Source organism: Bombina bombina, chromosome 4 (assembly GCF_027579735.1).
Source record: "Bombina bombina isolate aBomBom1 chromosome 4, aBomBom1.pri, whole genome shotgun sequence".
NCBI classification, from domain to species: Eukaryota; Metazoa; Chordata; class Amphibia; order Anura; family Bombinatoridae; genus Bombina; species Bombina bombina.
The window spans coordinates 567,938,900-567,960,407 of NC_069502.1; the positions used below are offsets into that span (position 1 = coordinate 567,938,900).

A 21,508-nucleotide genomic window follows, 5' to 3' on the forward strand; every position below is an offset into this window, starting at 1 on the left:
GACAGAATGTCATCACCCAATCCTACTGCAAACTTGCAGTACAAATAGCCCTAGAAAAGGAACATCGTTTAATGCCCAACAAAAGTCTCCAACTTAAATCATACATAAAATATCAAACTACAGACAATTTATATGCAACACTTTAAAAGCTAGCATTACCAAACTGGCAGTACAAATATTATAGTCCTTATACTTTAGAAATATATATTGACTTTTCTGCAGACTTATTGTTTGCCTTCTAATAATGTTGTGGTCGATCTTGTTTTTTAGTTTTGGACTTCACTGACCCCTTCAGCACTGAAGTGAAGCCAAGAATTCTCCTGATGGGACTGCGGAGAAGTGGGAAGTCTTCAATTCAAAAAGTCGTCTTTCATAAAATGTCACCCAATGAAACTCTTTTTCTGGAGAGTACAAATAAGATTTGCAGAGAAGATGTTTCTAATAGCTCCTTTGTAAACTTTCAGATCTGGGATTTCCCAGGACAAATTGATTTCTTTGATCCAACATTTGACTATGAGATGATTTTCAGAGGAACGGGAGCACTGATATTTGTTATTGATTCACAGGTAAAGCTTTGAGCTGTTTTTAGTCTTTGATTAAGCAGTTTTGCACTGTTATATGATATAGTGACTGGGTGCTACTTGTGTAGTGTCATATCTTGGAATCCAGCGGAACTAAGGCAACGACTAGGCTTAGTTTTAAAAAATAATAATGAAACGATTAACAATGGATTTTCCAGTATACAGATAATTTTGTTTTGAAGGGTTCTGTAGTATTTCATACATAATATATATCCTACACAAATGGTATACTTCAGTTACAAAGGACATTCTAATAAAATCTGTTTCATTAAAGTCTAAATGGATGTTCTTAAAATATTTAATTACAGACATTTTATTTATTTATCCCAGTTTAGCTAGAAGTTTAGGCCACCTCTGCTTACAGGGAAAACACATATGTAGATAGTTTGTTAAAAAAAAAAGGTAAAATGACACATACTTGTAAAAGCTTTCTTTAGTACTAGTTCTAAAAAAACTATTCATTCTCTAACACCTCAGCACATTATATGTGAGGGTCTTTTGAGAATTTGCCATTGGATCTACTTGTGAAGATACTTAAAGGGACAGTCAAGGCCAAAAAACACTTTCATGTTTCAAATAGGGCATGTCATTTTAAACAACTTTCCAATTTACTTTTATCACTAATTTTACTTTGTTCTATTGGTATTCTTAGTTGAAAGCTAAACCTAGGAAGGCTCATATGATAATTTCTAAGCCCTTGAAGGCTGCCTCTTATCACATGCTTTTTTATTTGCTTTAAACAACAGGGGAAAGCTAGTTTATCTAAGCCATATAGATAACATTGTGACCACGCCCATGACTTGTGGCAGACACTGCACTAATTGGCTAAAATGAAAGTCAATAGATAATAAATAAATTGTCATGTGATCAGGGGCCTGTCAGAAGATGATTAGATACAAGTTAATCACAGCGGTAAAAAGTGTATTAACAGTGTTGGTTATGCAAAACTGGGGGATGGGTAATAAAGGGATTATCTTATCTTTTTAAACAACAAGAATTCTGGTGTTGACTGTCCCTTTAAAGGGACAGTGTATCCTATTTTTTTCCCTCCCCTTTAATAATTTGTTCCCAATGCTCTAATTTAACCTACTGGCATGTATTGTTTACAAATATTTTTACCTTTTCATATAGAAATTTGAAATAGCTGTGTGCCTGTTATATCCTTAACTATACTGAAAGTTTCTATACTTAAGTATAGGCTTAAAAAAATCTGTGTAAAGCCAGCAGAAGAAATTACACTTCGAGACAGAGACAATATAAAGAACCATGTGTGTTTGCAGAAAATGATAAAATTAGGAGATATGTGGTTTCAAGTAACAAAACCAGCTATTTAATCCTATATTATAAAAGACAAGAGTTTGTCTGAAGCCGTCATGCGCAGTTCAGACAAACTCTTGCAGCTGATCGCACGCGCAGGGGGAACGCAGCGCGAGGACCCGGCAGCAGAGATGATCGCACGCGCAGGGGGAACGCAGCGCGAGGACCCGGCAGCGCAGGGGGTGAAGGACCTACAGCTGACCAGGGTCAGGCAGGGGTTTCCCGCTCAGGACCGGAGCAGCATAGGAGTCATAGGACAATGTAGGACCAGATAGAGCCCTATATTGTTAGGGTTACGGCTCCGCTGCACACACTGCTTAGCTCCGGCTCCCGGGGAAGTTTAAGAGACCAAGAATTGAGCGGGAGATGACGGAAGCAACAAGTTATGGTGCTGGTGGGGAAACCAGGCCATAAAGCAGCGAATGGACCGGAGCCGCAGTACGGAATACAATAGCGGTGATAAAGCGAGACGTGTACAGTGCACGGGGGAATGTTTATTTGAGTTTCCTCCTTACCTCCGCCATGATTGCCGTATTGACGGGTCACATCGCGGGGCAGCGCCAAATGCCCGGATGAAAAGTGCCAGCCAGTATGGATGGCGGAAATGATAACAGCGGCAGTAACCCCAACCGCCAGAGGGCGCAGCCAATCATCGTAAGGAAGGTGGTTGTTGCCTGTCTAGAGTTAGCGTTTCAAGGGGCGGGTGGAGAGAGAGGGGTGGAGAGAGAGGGGTGGAGAGAGAGGGGTGGAGAGAGAGAGAGGGGGGTGGAGAGAGAGAGAGAGAGAGGGGGGGTGGAGAGAGAGAGAGAGGGGTGGAGAGAGAGAGAGAGGGGTGGAGAGAGAGAGAGAGAGAGAGGGGTGGAGAGAGAGAGAGAGAGAGAGAGAGAGAGGGGTAGAGAGAGAGAGAGAGAGAGGGGTAGAGAGAGAGAGAGAGGGGTAGAGAGAGAGAGAGAGAGAGAGAGAGGGGTGGAGAGAGAGAGAGAGAGGGGTAGAGAGAGAGAGAGAGATAGGGGTAGAGAGAGAGAGAGGGGTGGAGAGAGAGAGAGAGAGAGAGAGAGGGGGGGGGTGGAGAGAGAGAGAGGGGGGGGTGGAGAGAGAGAGAGGGGGGTGGAGAGAGAGAGAGGGGTGGAGAGAGAGAGAGAGAGAGGGGTAGAGAGAGAGAGAGAGGGGTAGAGAGAGAGAGAGAGAGAGAGGGGTAGAGAGAGAGAGAGAGAGAGAGAGAGAGAGAGAGGTGGAGAGAGAGAGAGAGAGAGAGGGGTAGAGAGAGAGAGAGAGATAGGGGTAGAGAGAGAGAGAGGGGTAGAGAGAGAGAGAGAGAGAGAGAGGGGTAGAGAGAGAGAGAGAGAGAGAGAGGGGTAGAGAGAGAGAGAGAGAGAGAGGGGTGGAGAGAGAGAGAGAGAGAGGGGTAGAGAGAGAGAGAGAGATAGGGGTAGAGAGAGAGAGAGAGGGGTAGAGAGAGAGAGAGAGAGAGGGGTAGAGAGAGAGAGAGAGAGAGAGAGGGGTAGAGAGAGAGAGAGAGAGAGAGAGAGAGAGAGAGAAAAAATAAAATAAAAAAAATATCACATCACACAACACGGCCCGTGTCAACGGGCTTTAGGACTAGTTAATATATAAAAAAACTAAAAAAGCAATTTATCATACATTTTATACTCTAAAGCTGGTATAACAAGTCATTGGGAACACATTAAAGTGATTGTAAAGTTTAATGATTTAAAGCCCAGTATTTAAAAAACAATCTTAAAAAAAGGGGCACTTTAACCCCTTAAGGACCAGGGCTATTTTTAAATTTCTGCGGTGTTTGTGTTTAGCTGTAATTTTCTTCTTACTCATTTATTGTACCCACACATATTATATACAGTTTTTCTCGCCATTAAATGGACTTTCTAAAGATACCATTATTTTCATCATATCTTTTAATTTACTATAAAAAAAAATATAAAATATGAGGAAAAAATGGAAAAAAACACACTTTTTCTAACTTTGACCCTCAAAATCTGTTACACATCTACAACCACTAAAAAACAACCATGCTAAATAGTTTCTACTTTTTGTCCTGAGTTTAGAAATACCCAATGTTTACATGATCTTTGCTTTTTTTGCAAGTTATAGGGCAATAAGTACAAGTAGCACTTGGCTATTTCCAAACCACTTTTTTTCAAAATTAGTGCTAGTTATATTGGAACACTGATATCTTTCAGGAATTCTTGAATATCCCTTGACGTGTATATATATATATTTTTTAGAAGACATCCCAAAGTATTGATCTAGGCCCATTTTGGTATATTTCAAGCCACCATTTCACCGCCAAATGCGATCAAATAAAAAAAATTGTTCACTTTTTCACAAATTTTTTCACAAACTTTAGGTTTGTCACTGAAATTATTTACAAACAACTTGTGCAATTATGGCATATATGGTTGTAAATGCTTCTCTGGGATCCCCTTTGTTCAGAAATAACAGACATATATGACTTTGACGTTGCTTTTTGGCCACTAAATACCACTGCGCATCACACGTGTATTATGCCCAGCAGTGAAGGGGTTAATTAGGAAGCATGTAGGGAACTTCTAGGGTTAATTTTAGCTTTAGTGTAGTGTAGTAGACACCCTCAAGTATTGATCAAGGCCCATCTTGGTATATTTCATGCCACCATTTCACCGCCAAATGCCATCAAATTAAAAAAATCGTAAAATTTTTCACAATTTTAGGTTTCTCCCTGAAATTATTTACTAACAGCTTGTGCAATTATGGCACACATGGTTGTTAATGCTTCTCTGGGATCCCCTTTGTTCAGAAATAGCAGACATATATGGCTTTGGAGTTTCTTTTTGGTAATTACAAGGCGGCAAAATGCAGCTGCGCATCACACGTGTATTATATCTAGCAGTGAAGGGGTTAATTAGGTAGCTTGTAGGGAGCTTGCAGGGTTAATTTTAGCTTTAGTGTAGAGATCAGCCTCCCACCTGACACATCCCACCCCCTGATCCCTCCCAAACAGTTCTATTCCCTCCCTCACCCCAAAATTGTCCCCCCCCCATCTTAAGTACTGGCAGAAAGTCTGCCAGTACTATAATAAAAGCTCTCTTTGAATTTTTTTTCCAGCATATTTACATATGCTGCTGTGTAGGAGCCCCCCATAGCACCCAACCTCCCTGAGCCCCCTCACACAGCTCTCTAATCTCCCCCCTCTCACTATTTGGTGCCATTTTGGGTACTGGCAGCTGTCACTTTTCAAACTTTAGTGCATTTTTAAAAAAAAAAAAATTCTGTAGTGTAGCTGCCCCCCCCCCAATACCCCCCACCCCCTCTCCCAGATCCCTTTTATAAATAAAAATTGAACCGCCATCACCCGCTCCCACCACAGATCACCTCCCGCTCCCACCACAACCGGACAGTTTATGTTAAGATCAGGCGCGCGCACACATGCGTGTGCACGCAGCCCCGCCCCCGTGCGTGCGCCCGCACGCACCGGGGACTAATCCAGAACAAGATTCCCAGCGATGGGCCACCCACCCTCCTCCCTGTAGCTGCTCCCACCCACCAACGATCGGCACCATCGCTGGCAGATGCAGAGAGGGCCACAGAGTGGCCCTCTCTGCATCGGTGTGCCAGAAAAGGTATTGCCATGATGCCTCAATATCGAGGCATCACGGCAATACCTTGAAAGGGGCTGGAAGCGATCAGGATCGCTTCCAGCCTCTTTAAACACCTAGGTCGTACAGGGTACATCGCTGGTCTTTAAAGACCAGTTTGTGTAAGACGTACCCTGTACGACCCTTGAAGTCATTAAACTTTACAAAGATGCTTCTTTTTTAAATACTTCCACACTCATCTCCTTCTGTATTTAGCACAGTGGAGGCTCCTCGATAGGAGCTCAGTCGCACGTGAACCCCCTAAGAGAGAGAGAGAGAGAGAGTGAAAAAAGGGGGGGAAAAAACTTTTTGACTGAATAAATATAATTTTTCCAATAGCTCCCTTTGTAAAAAAAAAATTGCTGTTTTTACTTCTATCTATCGCACCACACGTGCGATAGATCGAAGTATAGGCTTCAAGCTCTTTGCACTTATTTCTAAGTGCCTGCAACTCCCCCTCCCTCCCAACCCAGCCCCATACCTTGTTAATCGCACAGTTCTGAATGTGCGAGTGACTGCCATGTGAGTGTAAATGATGACGGCGTGCGGGAGGAGGAGCCTGGCACACAAGGCTTTTGAAAAGGCGCACAGGCACAGTCGTAGAGGAATAATGATGGCAGTCTGGCAGAGAGCTTTCACATCTTTATTTACAGCTGGGATCAGGAGGTGGTTTGTGAGTCGCAACTCACAGAGGGATGGCAACAGAGTGAAAGGTAAGTAACTCAAGCAGTATTGACTCAGGCTGCGTCTGCCGGGTGCTTGTTATCTCACTCCCCCTTAGAGCCGGGCCCGGCTAAAGTTACATGCATACACAGGAAGGAATGATTTTATCTAGTAACTAACCCACCACGCTGTGCTCAGGAACTTTCTAAACAAACACAGATGTGCTTTATATACCGTGCGCTCAGAGTCAGCTCAGTATATAAAGTTTCCACAATGCAGGGCGTGTTCAGAAATTCAAAGTCCCCGGGTGCTCAAAACGTATATCTAGACACCCAGTATAGGGGATGTTCAGGTCCCAATAATAAGCGTATAAGTCTTGGACCAAAAGTCAATATTATAAAAGTCACTCAAGGTAGAACTAAGCACGCTGTCTCAAGGTAAAGTAAAGTCCCAAAGTGTATCCCAAAGCCTAGTAGTCACGGGTGACCAGACATATGTAGTCACTGTATTCAGTCTGTGATCAACTCTTACCCTCCACTATGCTGGTGGGGTGCCTGGACACACTCCTGTACTTCTCCTCGAATAGGCGATGAAACCCTTCCGGGGGGTACAGTCTGTGTTTCCTTCTCAGCGTGCCACAGAGAGATCTGACGTAGGGATGTTTCCTCGATGCGTCACCCGTGACGTTGCAAGGCTAAACCAAGTGGTATATCCTGGGGGGATCCGTAGGGACAGAAGACCGGCTCAGTATCCCAAGAGAGACTTGCAAGTAAGTGGAGCAATAAAGCGGTAAACCTCAGCAGATTCTACTTTCGAGTTGGTGCATTTCTTTTTGACTTTGTGTCAGTATATAAAGTATATTAGTGTTTAGGAAGTTTCTGAGCGCAGTGTGGTGGGTAAGTTACTAGATAAAATCTGCAGCACTGTTAGACAGAGGAATCTAAGCTTTATGCTGTGTGAGCTAACTCTGTGTGCTGAACGCTGCATATCATCTTGACAAGTAGCATTTAGATAGCAGCTAAATCCCACAGCATAAAGCTTCCTATCTGTGTGCTTTCTATGCAGCTCTGGTCACTGCAAACACTAATAAATTCCAGGGGGGGAGGGAAGGGGGTTAGAGCCCTTCACAAAGGAAAGCAGTCAGAATTCATTGTGGCACAAGGTATATGGTAATGAAGTGAGAACATAAACATGAGACAAATATGTAGAATTATAAGGTACATGTAATTGGATGAAATAGGTGATAAGGCAGGGGGACATATGTATATATACATATGTCCCCCTCACTTATTACGTATTTCACATATATATATATATATATATATAATCTTGGGCAGAGCCATCTATCTGAGGGGTGGGGCTTTATTTCATGGGGTGCGGTCTAGCGACCCCCCCACATTCGAAGTTCACCAACCTCCACTGATTTAGCATATCGATGACGAATCCAGCTTCCTCCAATAGTTTGTGCCCCACGAGCTGGACTCCAAAGGGGGCACGCAACGATTGGCGGAAGCCGGATTCGTGCTCATAACAGGAGGAGATGCGGGTGGAAGATCGGCGGTATGTTTTACCGTAACAAAATCGTAAGTATTTTAAAAAAGAAATGTCTTTGTAAAGTTTAATGACTTAAAGTGCCCCTGTTTTTAAGATCATTTTTAAATACTGGGCTTTAATTCATTAAACTTTACAATCACTTTATTGGAAAAACTATTTTACAGTACATTGTCCCTTTAATATAAAGAAAGCTTTATAAAGAAGAGTTTTAGAATTCTTGAGTATCTCCCTTTTTAAGGAGGATTATCATATACAGTATATATGAAATGTAGACAACAGTGATATGCTCTGGATAATGGCAGTTCTGTCTTACTAGCTGTCAAACATAAGGAGCTCAGCCTGGTTATAAATGCATCTCTGCACTTAACTGTCGCCTTGTTAGATTTTCTGAAGATTGTTGGCAGCTGATGATTAAGTCTGGGTTAATTTTTGTACCAGCATCTGTTCTAACGTTTACATCACATAATACAGTTAGATATATGTTGTCACGTAGATAGAGCACATTTAACTTTAAAACTATTTTGTTGAAGCGTCAGAATCTTATCGATTGTGCGATGCAATAAGTGGCTCGTTTCTTTCCACTAGTGCAATGCTTTGTGCAGTTGCAAGAACTGTAAATATGGTCTAAGCTGTTTTTTTACTATCAAAAATATACTTGAAGTTCTTTCAGTTTCTTGACTATCATGTTTTCAGTTTCTGAGCTGCAAACACAATAAACTTACTGTATTCTGATTTCATGGCAAACTGACCTTTAAATAAGACAATGATTCTGTTCATTATGCATTTATGCATTTGTGTGTATATATATATATATATATATATATATATATATATATATATATATATATATATATATATATATACGCTACATACATTACTGTTGTAAACTATATTTATATTAAAATATATTTTAAAAACATTTAATGCTGTCATCTTGTTATCACAATTTGAGTTGTTTTGCAGTCCAGAGACACATCCCATGAAAAACCTTGAGTTTTTGCATCTTCCCTTTGCTGTGTCAAGTGCAGAACAAATATAATATGTTCCTGCACATATTAAGCAATTACTGTGCAGCATTTAGGAGAGTCTGGGTTCTCTATGGAATGTCGTCTAATCCTCCTCCTGGGAGTGCAAAACTACAATTTAAAGTACACAAAAATCAGAATAAAGTCCTATGTACAATTAAGCCTATGGGGAATTCCGTTTTGCTTTTCTATAACTAGTAACACCATGGCTTCCTTATCTTCACTGCTGAATAAATTATTCATAATGCTGGCATTGTAAACAGTTTTGAAATAATCTGTGTTTTGTAGTGGTTAAAATGATTTCTTTCCTAAGATATGGAGAGTCCACAACGTCATCAATTACTAGTGGGAATATCACTCCTGGCCAGCATGAGGAGGCAAAGAGCACCACAGCAAAGCTGTTAAGTGTCACTCCAATACCCATAATCCCCAGTCATTCTCTTTGCCTCTGTCAATGGAGGAGGTGAAGTTTGGTGTCTGAAGAAAATTGGATTTCTTTTCGCTACAAGCAAGTTTTTTAGGTATAGCTGTAGTCCACGTCAATCTCTGCAGTAGAGTAGTGGTGACTTTGTAAGGTGGGCCTTGCTCTGTTTTCCTAATATATTTGCTGCCCATGGTATAGAAAGCCAGAGTAGATTTACTCTGTTCTTTCTTTTTCTACAGGTCTCTAAGGAGTATGTGTCCTTTAATGCCTTGTAAGCTGTGTCCCTGCCGGACAGCTAGATTGCAGGTAAGTGCATTTTATCTTCTAGGTAATGGGGACTTGCACTTAAAGAAGTTTTATCTGCATATTTCATTGGGACATGTGGTATCCTTTGTAAGGATATTTATGGGCAGGCTGCAGGCACTGATTTATGTGTTTTTGAGACTTAAGGGTTAATTCTTTATTGTTGTGTAAAGCATTCCCTTTTATGTATTTTTATGACTCATAGGGGAGGTCCGGTATAAAGGATTCTTAAATAGTGTATTCGCTTGTGACAGACCCCTCTGTCCTGGGACTATGTGGCTCTCTTGGTTAATTCGTATGTACTTCCCCGTTCGTATTTGTTTTTCTAATCTCCTGAACACCGCTGAAACTGTCAACCTCCCTACGGATTATGGATTCGGGCATTATGTTTAAGTCACCCTGTGCCCATTATAGGTACAGGGTGTGAATCCAACAGTACTGAAGGGGTTAACTCTCCCCTTGTTCAGTTTTGAGAAACTGTATTTTCTGAGACAGGTTTCCTGGCATCAGCTATTGTTTACTGTAATTAGGTTTAGGTGATACGCTTTCACTTTGTTTAATCACCTCCAGAGTCCAGACTGCTAGGTGCCAGGATGGAATCCATTGTTTTCTTGTGTTTGATTGTTTATTTGGTTACGTAATATATTTCTATTGTATCCTGTAAAAGGGCGTCTTTCCTCTATCCATGGAGGTAATTGGATTTCTTCCCAATTATCCCCAGGATAGAGAGGAGGGTTTTACTGGTACCAAGGGAAGCGTTTATGCCTGAGTCACTGTGATTGGCTAATGTACTATACTCGTCCCAATCTCCCATCTTGTCCCCTAGGGGAGTGTCCACCAGGTGGGAGACCTGCATAAATACCAGGCATGTAGCCCTCAATAAAAGAGATTTTCCTGTTTTCCCCTCAAGATGGAGCTTGGTCTCGTGTTTGGGGGGAATTGTTACTTTGAATCAATTGTTTGCCTGTCCAGGAGGGAAGGATTGCATGTATCTTCCCCGTTCGGGGAATTAACTGGGTTCGTGTGTTGCTGTTCCCGTATTCAGGGCATTTTTCATCTGGTATTAACCCTCGATATCCGGGTTATACTATAACATCGCTTTTAAGCTTTTATTTATTCAGCTATATTTGAGGGTTCAGGGTCGGTTATACGTTCTGGTATAATCCTCAGTTGTTTCTTCAGCAGGAGTTAGAGCGCACATTTTTATTTTCTCTGCGCAATTCCTGTGGGCTCATTATTGTTTAATGTGTCTTCAGGTTTTCTGAGGAGTATTTTCTCATGGAAACTATAGTTTGATGGCAATTACTGTTGCTAGGCAGTGGAATGCTGTCAATATGCCTTGACAGACCGGGAGTTGCTTGTGTACAGGGGATAATACTTGTCTTTTGTGTCAGTTGCTGGGACAACTACTAGCAAGTCTAGCAAGTCTTTAGGCATATGTAATTGGCTTCTGAATTGCGGTAGGAAGGCTTCTCAGTTGCTCTGGGGAGTAGGGTCCAGTGTTGGTTCTCTCTTTTAAATGTTTGCAGTAGATGGTTAATTCTTACAACGCTTGGGTTATGAAGACTTCTCTTAAAGTGACAGTAGTCGTTTACTTAAAATTTTCTTTTCCTTTGTTTTGGGGAAATACAAATTTAATTTCAAGCTATGGACAGAGAACTACTGTATGGTATAGTGGTTTACTCTACTGTTTGTTTTAACCTGGTTACTTAGGTTCAATTTCAGGGTATTAAAATTTAAAAGTTTTTTAAATTTATTACCCTGTATATCAAGAGTTATTCTCTCCTGGTGCTTTTGATAAATGTTTATGTCTAAGGCACCAGTTGTTTCACCTATGCAATTTTGTGCTAATTGTTTAGCTAGTATGCTAGAGGGTAAATATAATTGTCTTAATAAATGGATAGAGTCCACAGCTGCATTTTTTACTTTTGGGAAAAAGAACCTGTCCACCAGGAGGAGGCAAAAACACCCCAGCCAAAGGCTTAAATACTCCTCCCACTCCCCTTATCACCCATTCATTCTTTGCCTTTCGTCCCAGGAGGTTGGCAGAGAAGTGTCAGAAGTTTTTAGATAGTCTCTTGTGGAGGGTAGTACTCTTTGGCATGGGACTGGAGTTTTAAGTAGTCCTATCAGCCTCTCAGTGAGAGCATGGATAAAAGTTAGAGTCCGGAGATGCAAGGAGAGTCTTTCTGCGAAACCTTCCCGACTCATATTAACAACTCCACCAGCAATCAGCGTTGACATGTTTTACTGCCTGCTTTCTTCTCTCAAGTCCATGGCAGAGGCGACGCTACTATCTGTCACACTTGATGGGCTGTGTTCCTGTTCCACGGCGTAGATTCCGGTAAGATCGTTTCATTTTACTTTCTCATGAATGTAATGTATTACATAAGTTTTCCCGAGAGGCTAACACCTTGCGGGACTAACTTTAATTCAGGGTCTCAGTGAGGCTCCTTTTGTATCTTGGAATCAAGGGTTAATATCTCCTAAGGGGGGTTATTGAACAGGTTTTTTTTTAATCATGTTTATTATGTGATACAACCTGCTTATGTGTAGTGTTACTTTTGCTTGAGGCCTTGTGGAACATAACGGGCTTGGAAGTGATGCAGCCTTTACGGTCGGGTTCGCTTTTTTTGGACAGTACGGCCTACCTTGTGACCGGGCGTGGTCAGGTTTTTTGCCTCTCCAGTTCTGCATTCCTGACTGTGTGGTGACGGAAAGATTCTGTCCCGCTGGTGTCTGGTGCTAGGAGGTGGTGAGTGCCCCAGCCATTGGGGGTTTAAGGTGCCATTTATATTTATTTTCTAATTTAGTCCAAACTTTGGTATTCATTTCCAGTTATGGAGGACTCTGATGTTGAGATTCAAGTGGTCTCTGATTCAGGTTCTACTTCTTGTTACGAATACAAACCGGCCCAGATGACGCATGACAGTCAGTTATGTTCTGAATGCCGTTGTAGTAGGCCCAATTTATCAGGACTGGGGAATCAAGGGGTCGCTGACCCATCTGCCTCTGGTGGTTCTGTCCCTCGAGTGGCGAGTTCCCTACCACTTATTGTTGCTACACATGCAGGTGACCCAGATTATGCTTATTCTTCCCTGAATGGTGGTTTGTTCCCTCTGGAGGTTGCGGCACGTTTCCTTATTCAAATTCTTATTGCGTTGGCACATCTGCAGCTTCCAGATGTCTCCTTAAGATTATGTTCGTATACGTCAACCCGGGTTCCCTAGGCATGGAGTGGCCCATTCAGTAATCCAGGGGAGCGACTAGTCCTGAGGCTCCAGTGAAGGTGTGCTGTGCTTTTCAGTACAGACTGGCACGCCTTCGGGTTCTGCTACGGCACGTTCTGGCGTTGGAGGATCCCATCCTTAATGGATATAGGGGTTCTGGGTCTTCTTCTCTGAATAGCTCTCAGAATTAATTATAAGGGGATGAAGTAATCTTCTTATAGTCTGATTTAAGTATCCTTTCCTATCTGAGCTTGGACGGGCAGGGTTCTGTTGGGCTGGTCCTGCGGGTATGCCTTTTTTTCATTGGGCGTTAACCTACGGGTTGCCTTTTCCTTTCTTTTTAATCCGGTTAGGATGACTTTTATTTGATTTAACATGCTCATGTTTTGTTTTATTCCTTCAGGAATTTTTCTTCTGGAATCGATACTCACGATTTCGTGATCGCACTGGTTACTTCTACAGAAGTTGTTCTGGGGACGCGTTTAGTCCTCTGTCGTTTATTCTCCCTCCCTGGGGGTGACAAATTCAGCCTTGCACGTAAGGGCTAAGGTTCAGCTCCTTCTGCCTTGATTCCTAGTTCGGTCACATGGTGCCTGTCTGCCTGGCTGATCCGGTTTTGGAGCGAAGTGCTTGCATTATTAATTATGTTTGTTTATTATCTTGTTTTTACAAGTTTCAACTAAGCATTCTGAGAAGACCTGTGGGGCATGGGGGACTGGTTCAGTCCTTATCGGCCTCGAGATGGTTGTCTGGGACTCGGTGGAGTTTTGGTCCGTCACACTCTGTAGATTACGATTCTTCAGGATTTGAGTGTTTTTTCCTTCCCTGCGTGGTTAGAGGATGGAGGTTTTGAGCTTCTTTGCTGACGTTTTGGGTGGTCTTGCCTTTCCAGGGCTGTTGGACTTGTTCCTTTTTTTGGGGACTCATATAGGAGGGCCTTGCTGTCTTCTATTCTGGGAGTTAGTAGTTCCTTATTGGAATAATGGGCTATTTTTCTTATCCTAGCTATGTCTAAGGGTGGTTTCCGGGGTTGGGATGCTATGCAGTCTCTTCCCTGGATGTTGTCCTCTGGGTTTGTACTCTGAGGAGTTTGAGGCCTAGTCTTATTGACTTGCTATTCAGGTGACTTTGTCCCCGATGTTTTCCCTCGGTTATAGAAGTGTGGGTATTGTGTGCCTGTTGGGCTTAGAATCTTTTTAGGTCTGGCGTGCCCTATTGCTCCTTGGATTTGGACTTCTGTATGGGGTGTTCTCTTACCTTTTGGGTTGGGATTTTTTTGTGTGAGTCTTCGACCCGTTCTCCGGGTTAATCTTCTTCTCGGTGTAGTCTGTTTTTTTCTTCAGACGGGGTATGGTGTTTCCTGGGGTTTTGTTTGTCTAAACAATTCTGGGGCTCGGGCTTCCTTTTAGATAATGTTTATATTATGTCTGGTCCGGAAGCTCTTTATTCTCCAGGGAACGTGGACTGTTTCTTATGGTCTTGCTAGTTGTTCTACTAGCAGCTGGGCTAGTAGCTCTGTGTGCTTAGGCTCCTTATGCTTGCTTTTTTCTTGATGGTATATGCTTTCCTTTTGGAGAGTTCCTTTTTTTATGCTCATCAGGGGCGCCTGGATGATTTTCGTTCAGCTCTATTTACGGCTTCCGCGTGTGTACTGCGCTGTCCTTTGTCTGTCTGTGCCCTTCCCTTGAGGTGGGTTATTTTGCCTTTCTTAGAGGTGAGGTTTCCTCTCTCTGAAAGATGTTTGCCCTATTCTGTGTGCAGGTGGGTGGAACAGGTGTTTTGTCCTGTTAGGAGAGTGATTCACTTATTGTTCTGTTTTGTCTGTGATTTTGCAGTTCCATGTTGGACCGCATAGTTCCGCTTATCTTTATAGGTTCTCCTTTGGAGTGCCCGTTGTAGGTGCTATGTGGAGTCTGCCATAGAGTATCAGAGTTTCATAGGACTGTCTTTTTCTACCTATCTCTATGGGGATCTTGCTTGGAAGTATCTGTTTGTAGGTGCTTTTGGAAGGATTCCGAGCTCTGTTGGAGTGTCTGGGGCCATCCTTTTTCTATGGGGGCTGGTGGTTTGGACCCTTTCTGTTCTTTTGTCTTTAGACCTGTGACTTGGGCTGGTCCAGTGTGGACTAGGATTTGAGATGAGTTGTGTCTCCTCGGTTTGTGGAGGTCTGGTGAGCCTTTTTTTGAGGTCCTGTGCTCCTTGTTGCTGGGCTACGTGTGTTGGCCTTGCGGCTTTGGATAACCTGAGTGTACCCACCACTTGGTGGATGTTACTCTATTCTCGGCTGCTTTCTCTTGTCTGTAAATGCTCCATTTTTTTCAGTCATCTTGGTATGACTGCTGCATTTGGTGCTCAGAGGTTGCTTCTCTGGGGATCACGCACGTGTTGGTGAGAATTTTTCGATAATCAGAGTTTCTGGCGACTTGGGACTACAGTTTCAGTCGTTTGTTTGGGCGATTGCTCTGATATTTTCAGAGAAGTTTGTTTCTCTGTTCTGTTTCCCGGTTTCAACCTTGTGGTTCAGTGATGTCGGGGTCTGGGTGTTGCTTTCCATTGTTTAGGGTACCCTTGGGGTCCCTGTGAGCATGGCTCGCCTTTTTTGAGGCTTTCCACTTTCTTTGGATTTATTGTGCCCTGTTCTGGGAATCCTTGTTTGCTCCTCCATGTCTTCTCCCTTTTTGGAGTTTTTGTTGCTTCCCTTTCTATGAAGGGGTGTGTGGTTAAGGTTCGTCCTTTGGGCGATGGTATCTTCTGGAGGTGTGTTTGCTCGGTTGCATCCGTTTTGTGGACTCTAGTACAGCTTATGGACTATCTGTGGGTCAGTGTCCTTAGGGCCGTGTTTTCCTTTTCAGATATTTCTGGCTTCGGACAAAGCGAGATTTTTTCTGGGATTGTGGCTGTGAGTCCACAGCTCCCTGTCCGTGCTTTTATGGGGGGCGGTTGTAATTTAGTTCTTCTGGCACCTTTTCATCCTGATATTTCTTCTGCTGTTCCTTGTTCCTTGACAGAATGACTGGGGGATGAGGGGAGTGGGAAGAGTATTTAAGCCTTTGGCTGGGGTGTCTTTGCCTCCTCCTGGTTGCAGGTTCTTTTTCCCAAAAGTAATGAATGCAGCTGTGGACTCTTTTTCCACCTGAAGAAAAGAAAATTATCAGGTAAGCATAATTTATGTTTTTTTGCCCTATGAGCCCGATGTGTCTCAGGAGGATGCTGTTTAGACAATGCCACAGCTTGTTCCTCAGATGTCCGAAGCCTCTATAGAGTCACATACAGTGCCCTGCAGTTCCTCTCAGCTTCCTGGAAGAGCTTATTTGCCTGCAGAAATTGCTGCACAGGTATCTTCGGTCTCTGCGTCATTATCTGCTTTTCCTATGCTTAAAGGGACAGTCAACATCAGAATTTTTGTTGTTTTAAAATATAGCTAATCCCTTTATTACCCATTCCCCAGTTTTGCATAACCAACACAGTTATATTAATATACTTTTTACCTCTGTGATTACCTTGTATCTAAGCATCTTCTCACAGCCCCCTGATCATATGACATTTTATTTATTATCTATTGACTTTAATTTTAGCCAATTAGTGCAGTGTCTGCCACAAGCCACGGGTGTGATCACAATGTTATCTATATGGTTTACATGAACTAGCTCTCCCCTGTTGTGAAAAGCAAATAAAAAAGCATGTGATAAGAGGTGGCCTTCAAGGGCTTAGAAATTAACATATGAGCCTTCCTAGATTTAGCTTTCAATTAAGAATACCAAGTGAACAAAAGCAAAATTGGTGATAAAAGTAAATTGGAAAGTTGTTTAAAATTGCATGCCCTATTTGAAAGATGAAAGGTTTTTTTTGGACTTGACTGTCCCTTTAAGGGAAAACGCAAGAGGAAAATTTGAGTTTCAGTTTGTAAGGTTTTTGTTCTACCTACTGCTAGACAGATTGCCCTTCCTCATAAGTCTGATGAGGAGGATACGTCGGTTGCCTCTGAGGGTGAAATCTCAGATTCGGACAGTATAATGCCTTCATCTGATGCTGAAGAAGTAACCTTCAGATTTAAAGGGACACAAATCCCACATTTTGTTCTTTCATGATTCAGATAGAGCATGCAATTTTAAGCAACCTTCTAATTTACTCCTATTATCAATTTTTCTTCGTTCTCCTGCTATCTTTATTTAAAAAGCAGGAATGTGATGCATAGGAGCCGGCCCATTTTTGGGTGAGAACCTGGGTTATGCTTGCTTATTGGTGGATAAATGTAAGCCTCCAATAAGCAAGCGCTATCCATGGTTCTGAACCTAAAATGGGCTGGCTGCTAAGATTTACATTCCTACTATTAAAATAAAGATAGCAAGAGAAAGAAGAAAAATTGATAATAGGAGTAAAATAGAAAGTTGCATAAAATGTCATATCTGAATCATGAAAGAAAAAATTTGGGTTCAGTGTCCCTTTAAGCTTGAACACCTTTGTGTATTGTTAAAGGAGGTTTTGGCTACTTTGGACTACTCTGATACTCCTGTCGTTGTCAACCCTAAGAAGTCTAGTAAACTTAATAAATATTATAATGTTCCTTCCTTCGTGGAAGTGTTTCCTGTTCCAGTCCGTGCAACAGAGATTATTTCACAGGAAAGGGAGAAGCCAGGGATACCTTTTTCCCCGCCTCCTGTCTTTAAATAGATGTTTCCTGTCGCTGACTCCATTAAAGATTCATGGTGTATGGTACCTTAAGTAGAAGGGGCCTTTTCCCCTCTGGCTAAGAGAACTACAATCTCTATAGAGGATAGCTGTTCTTTTAAGGATTCAATGGATAACAAGCTGGAGGCTTATTTGAAGGTGATGTATGTTCATCAAGGTCTTCTATGGCAACCTGCAGTTTGTATTGCCACTGTGTCAAGTGCGGCACCTTATTGGTGTGATGCCTTGTCTGATTCTTTTTTTGGTAGAGACTCCTTTGGAGGAGATCCAAGACATAATTAAGGCTCTCAAGCTAGCCAATTCCTTGCAACCATGCAAGTTGTTAAAATAGGAGTCAAGATATCTGGCTTTGCTGTGCTAGCCCGCAGGGCGTTGTGGCTAAAGTCTTGGTCAGCTGATGTTACCTCTAAGTCCAAGCTTCCAGTGCTTCCTTACAAGGGAAAGACCTTGTTTGGACCTGGCCTGACAGAAATAATTTCTGATATTATGGGTGGAAAAGGGTCTTTTCTACCGCAAGACAAGAAGAACAGACCTAAGGACGTCAAATTAATTTTCGTTCTTTTAGTGCATTTGAGGGAAGTCTTACTCTCCCTCTTCCAAGCAGGTACCGTCCAAGTCTTTTTGGAAACCCAGCCAGACTTGGAGCTTGGGCAAGCAATCAAAGAAACCCACAGCATGTCTCTGTCAGCATGTAGGGTTTGCCCCGATCCGGGATCGAATCCAGAGGGGGGGCAGATTTTCTAAAAGAATTCAAAACTTTCCCTCCCATGGGCAGATTTCACCTCTCTAGTTTATCTGCAGTCCAGGTAAAAAGAGAGGCATTCTTGAACTGCATTCTGAACTTTTTCTCCCTGGGAGTGATAGTTCCAGTAAGGGAACAGGGCCTAGGATTCTATTCTAAAAGTTTCTCAGAGTACTGTCCTTCAAAATGGAATCCATTCGTTCCATTCTTCCTTTGGTCCAGAGTGTCGGTTCATGACGACCATAGACCTGAAGGATGCGTATATTTATGTTCCCATCCACAGGCATCATCACAAATTTTTGAGATTCACTTTTCAAGACAAACATTTTCAGTTTGTGGCTCTTCCATTTGGCCTTGCCACAGCTCCCAGAATTTTCTCAAAGGTTCTGGGGGCTCTCTTGGCAGTGATCAGGTCTCAGGGAATTGCGGTAGCGGCATTCCTGGATGACTTATTGGTTCAGGCGCCATCCTTTCAACTATCAGACTCTCATACAGAGATCTTGTTGTCTTTTCTACATTTCCATGGATGGAAAGTGAATCTGGAAAAGGGTTCACTTGTTCCAGCTACAGGAGTAGTTTTTCCTACGAACCATAATAGATTCCTTATCTATAAAATGATCTCTAACAGAGCTCAGAAATACCAATATTATTTCCTCTTGCCTCTCTCTGCAGTCTACTGTTTGGAGGTAATTGGTCTGATGGTCGCTTCCATGGACATCTTTCCCTTTGCTTGATTCAATTTGAGAGCTCTCTAGTTATGCATGCTCAGTCAATAGAACGGAGACCATTCGGATCTGTCTCAGAGGATAGATCTAGATCAGTCGACAAGAGACACTCTTCCGCGGTAGTTTTCTCAGGATCATCTGTTTCAGGGCACATGCTTCCAGAAACCTTCCTGGGTAATTGTGCCACGGACGCTAGCCTACTGGGCTGGGGAGCAGTCTGGGAGCTGAAATTCACAATTGCTGTCTACTGCCATTCACATTCCAGGAGTTGACAGCTGGGAAGCGGATTTCCTGAGAAGACAGACATTTCATCCCAGAGAGTGGGCTTTCCATCCGGAGGTGTTCGCTAGGTTAACCCGCAAATGGGCGGTGCTGGAGTCAAGAGATCTGCAGGCCGCCCTGATAGATGCTCTGGCAGTTCCTTGGGATTTCAGTCTAGCATATCTGTTTTCTCTCCTTCCACGAGTCATTGCTCGTATCAAACATTGGTAATTCTAATAGCTCCTGCATGGTCTCGCAGGATCTGGTATGTAGACCTAGTGACAATGTCATCTTATCCACCTTGGAGGTTGCCTCTGAGGAAGGACCTTCTATTTCAGGGTCCCTTTCTTCATCCAAATCTTGTTTCTCTGAAGCTGTCTGCTTGAAGATTGAACGCTTAGTTCTGTCTAAGCGGGGGTTTTCTAAGTCAGTCATTGAGACCATGATCTTGGCTCGCAAGCCTGTTACTAGGAAGATTTACCATAAGGTATGGCGTTAATACCTTTATTGGTGTGAATCCTAGGGCTACTCTTGGAGTAGTGTCAGGATTCCTAGGATTTTGTCCTTTCTCCTGGAAGATTTGGAAAAAGGATTGTCAGTCAGTTCTCTGAAGGGTCAGATTCTGCACTATCTATTTTGTTACACAAACGTCTGACAGATGTGCCAGATGTTCAATCTTTTTGTCAGGCCCTGGTCAGGATCAGGCCTGTGTTTAAATCTGTTACTCCTCCTTGGAGCCTTAACCTTGTTCTTAAGGTTTTCCAGCAGGCTCTGTTTGAGCCTTTGCATTCCATAAATATTAAGTTGTTATCTTGGAAGAGTTATCTAGGAGAGTCTCAGAACTCTCGGTCTGGCAGTGTGATTTTTCCTTACCTTATCTTTCATGCTGATAAGGCAGTCCTTCGTTCTAGGTTGGGTTTTCTTCCTAGAGTGTTTACAGATAGAAATGTTATTCAGTAAATTGCTGTTCCTCTATGTCCTATTCCTTCTTCTCATAAGGAAAGTTTGTTACACAACTTGGATGTTGTTCGTGCTCTGAAATTCTCCCTACAGGCGACTAATTTTCACCAGTCCTCTGTCCTGTATGTTTTTTTTTCTCTAGAAACCGTAAAGGTCAGAAGACTACTGATACTTCTCTTTCCCTCTGGTTGAGAAGTATAATTTGTTTTGCTTATGAGACTGCTGGTCAGCAGCCTCCTGAAAGTTTTTACAGCTCATTCCACAAGGGCTGTCTCCTCTTCTTTTTCTTGGGCTTTCAAAGATGAAGCTTCTGTGGATCAGATTTGCAAGGCTGCAATTTCATCCTCTCTGCATACTTTTTCCAAATTTTCCAAATGTGATACTTTTGTCTCGATTGAGGCCTCTTTAGGAAGAAAAGGCTCTTTAAGCGGTGGTGCCTTTTGTTTAGGTCTGCCTGTCTTGCTATCACTCCCTAGTCACCTGTGTCCTCTAGCTTGGGTATTGGCTCCCACTAGTAATTGATGATGTTGTAGACTCTCCATATCTTAGGAAAGAAAACAAAATGTGTGCTTACCTTATAAATTTCTCTTTCCGGATATGGAGAGTCTACGACCCCACACTTAATTAAGACAATTATTTTTCACTACACCTCAGGCACCTCTACACCTTTGTGTTATTCCTTTTTCCATTTCCCTTCAGTTGAATGACTGGGAATTATGGGTAGGGGAGTGACATTTAACAGCTTTGCTGTGGTGCTCTTTGCCTCCTCCTGCTGACCAGGAGTGATATTCCCACTAGTAATTGATGGCGTTGTGGACTTTCCATATCCAGAAAGAAAGAAATTTATCGGGCAAGCATAAATATTGTTTTTAATGTTACTTTGATGAAATAGTTTTTCATACCCCTCAGGGTGGCTGTCCATTGAGGAACTAAGCCTGCAGTAAGCCCCATGCTTGCCAATACAAACTCTGTGGGATGCTGTGGGAGTTCACCACTGCAGTCTTGGGATGTCAGGACTTTTCCTAAATGTAAACTATAGCTGTAACCAACAATTGCATTTGCAAGCAGATGATGACAAGCTCATTAAAGTCTATATTGACAAAGGATTCAAAATACCTACTTAGAGCATGTTATTTTTGCTTTACTGATTTAGATAACTAAGGCCTAAATTTAGAGTTGGGCGGTAGCCGTGAAAACCAGCGTTAGAGGCTCCTAACGCTGGTTTTTACCGCCCTCTGGTATTTGGAGCCAGTCATTAAAGGGTCTAACGCTCACTTTTCAGCCGCGACTTTTCCATACCGCAGATCCCCTTACGTCAATTGCGTATCCTATCTTTTCAATGGGATCTTTCTAACGCTGGTATTTAGAGTTGTGGCTGAAGTGAGCGTTAGAAATCTAACGA

At 42.5% G+C, this 21,508-nt stretch overlaps 1 protein-coding gene across 1 annotated transcript in view; it reads left to right on the forward strand.

Annotated features, from left to right (window-relative positions):
- RRAGD (Ras related GTP binding D) overlaps nucleotides 1-21,508 on the forward strand; it is a 306,572-nt gene that overhangs the window by 59,143 nt on the left and 225,921 nt on the right. Inside the window, exon 2 of the mRNA XM_053710545.1 lies at nucleotides 271-566. Within this exon, the coding sequence (XP_053566520.1) occupies nucleotides 271-566 (296 nt within the window). The remainder of the gene's footprint in view (nucleotides 1-270; nucleotides 567-21,508) is intronic.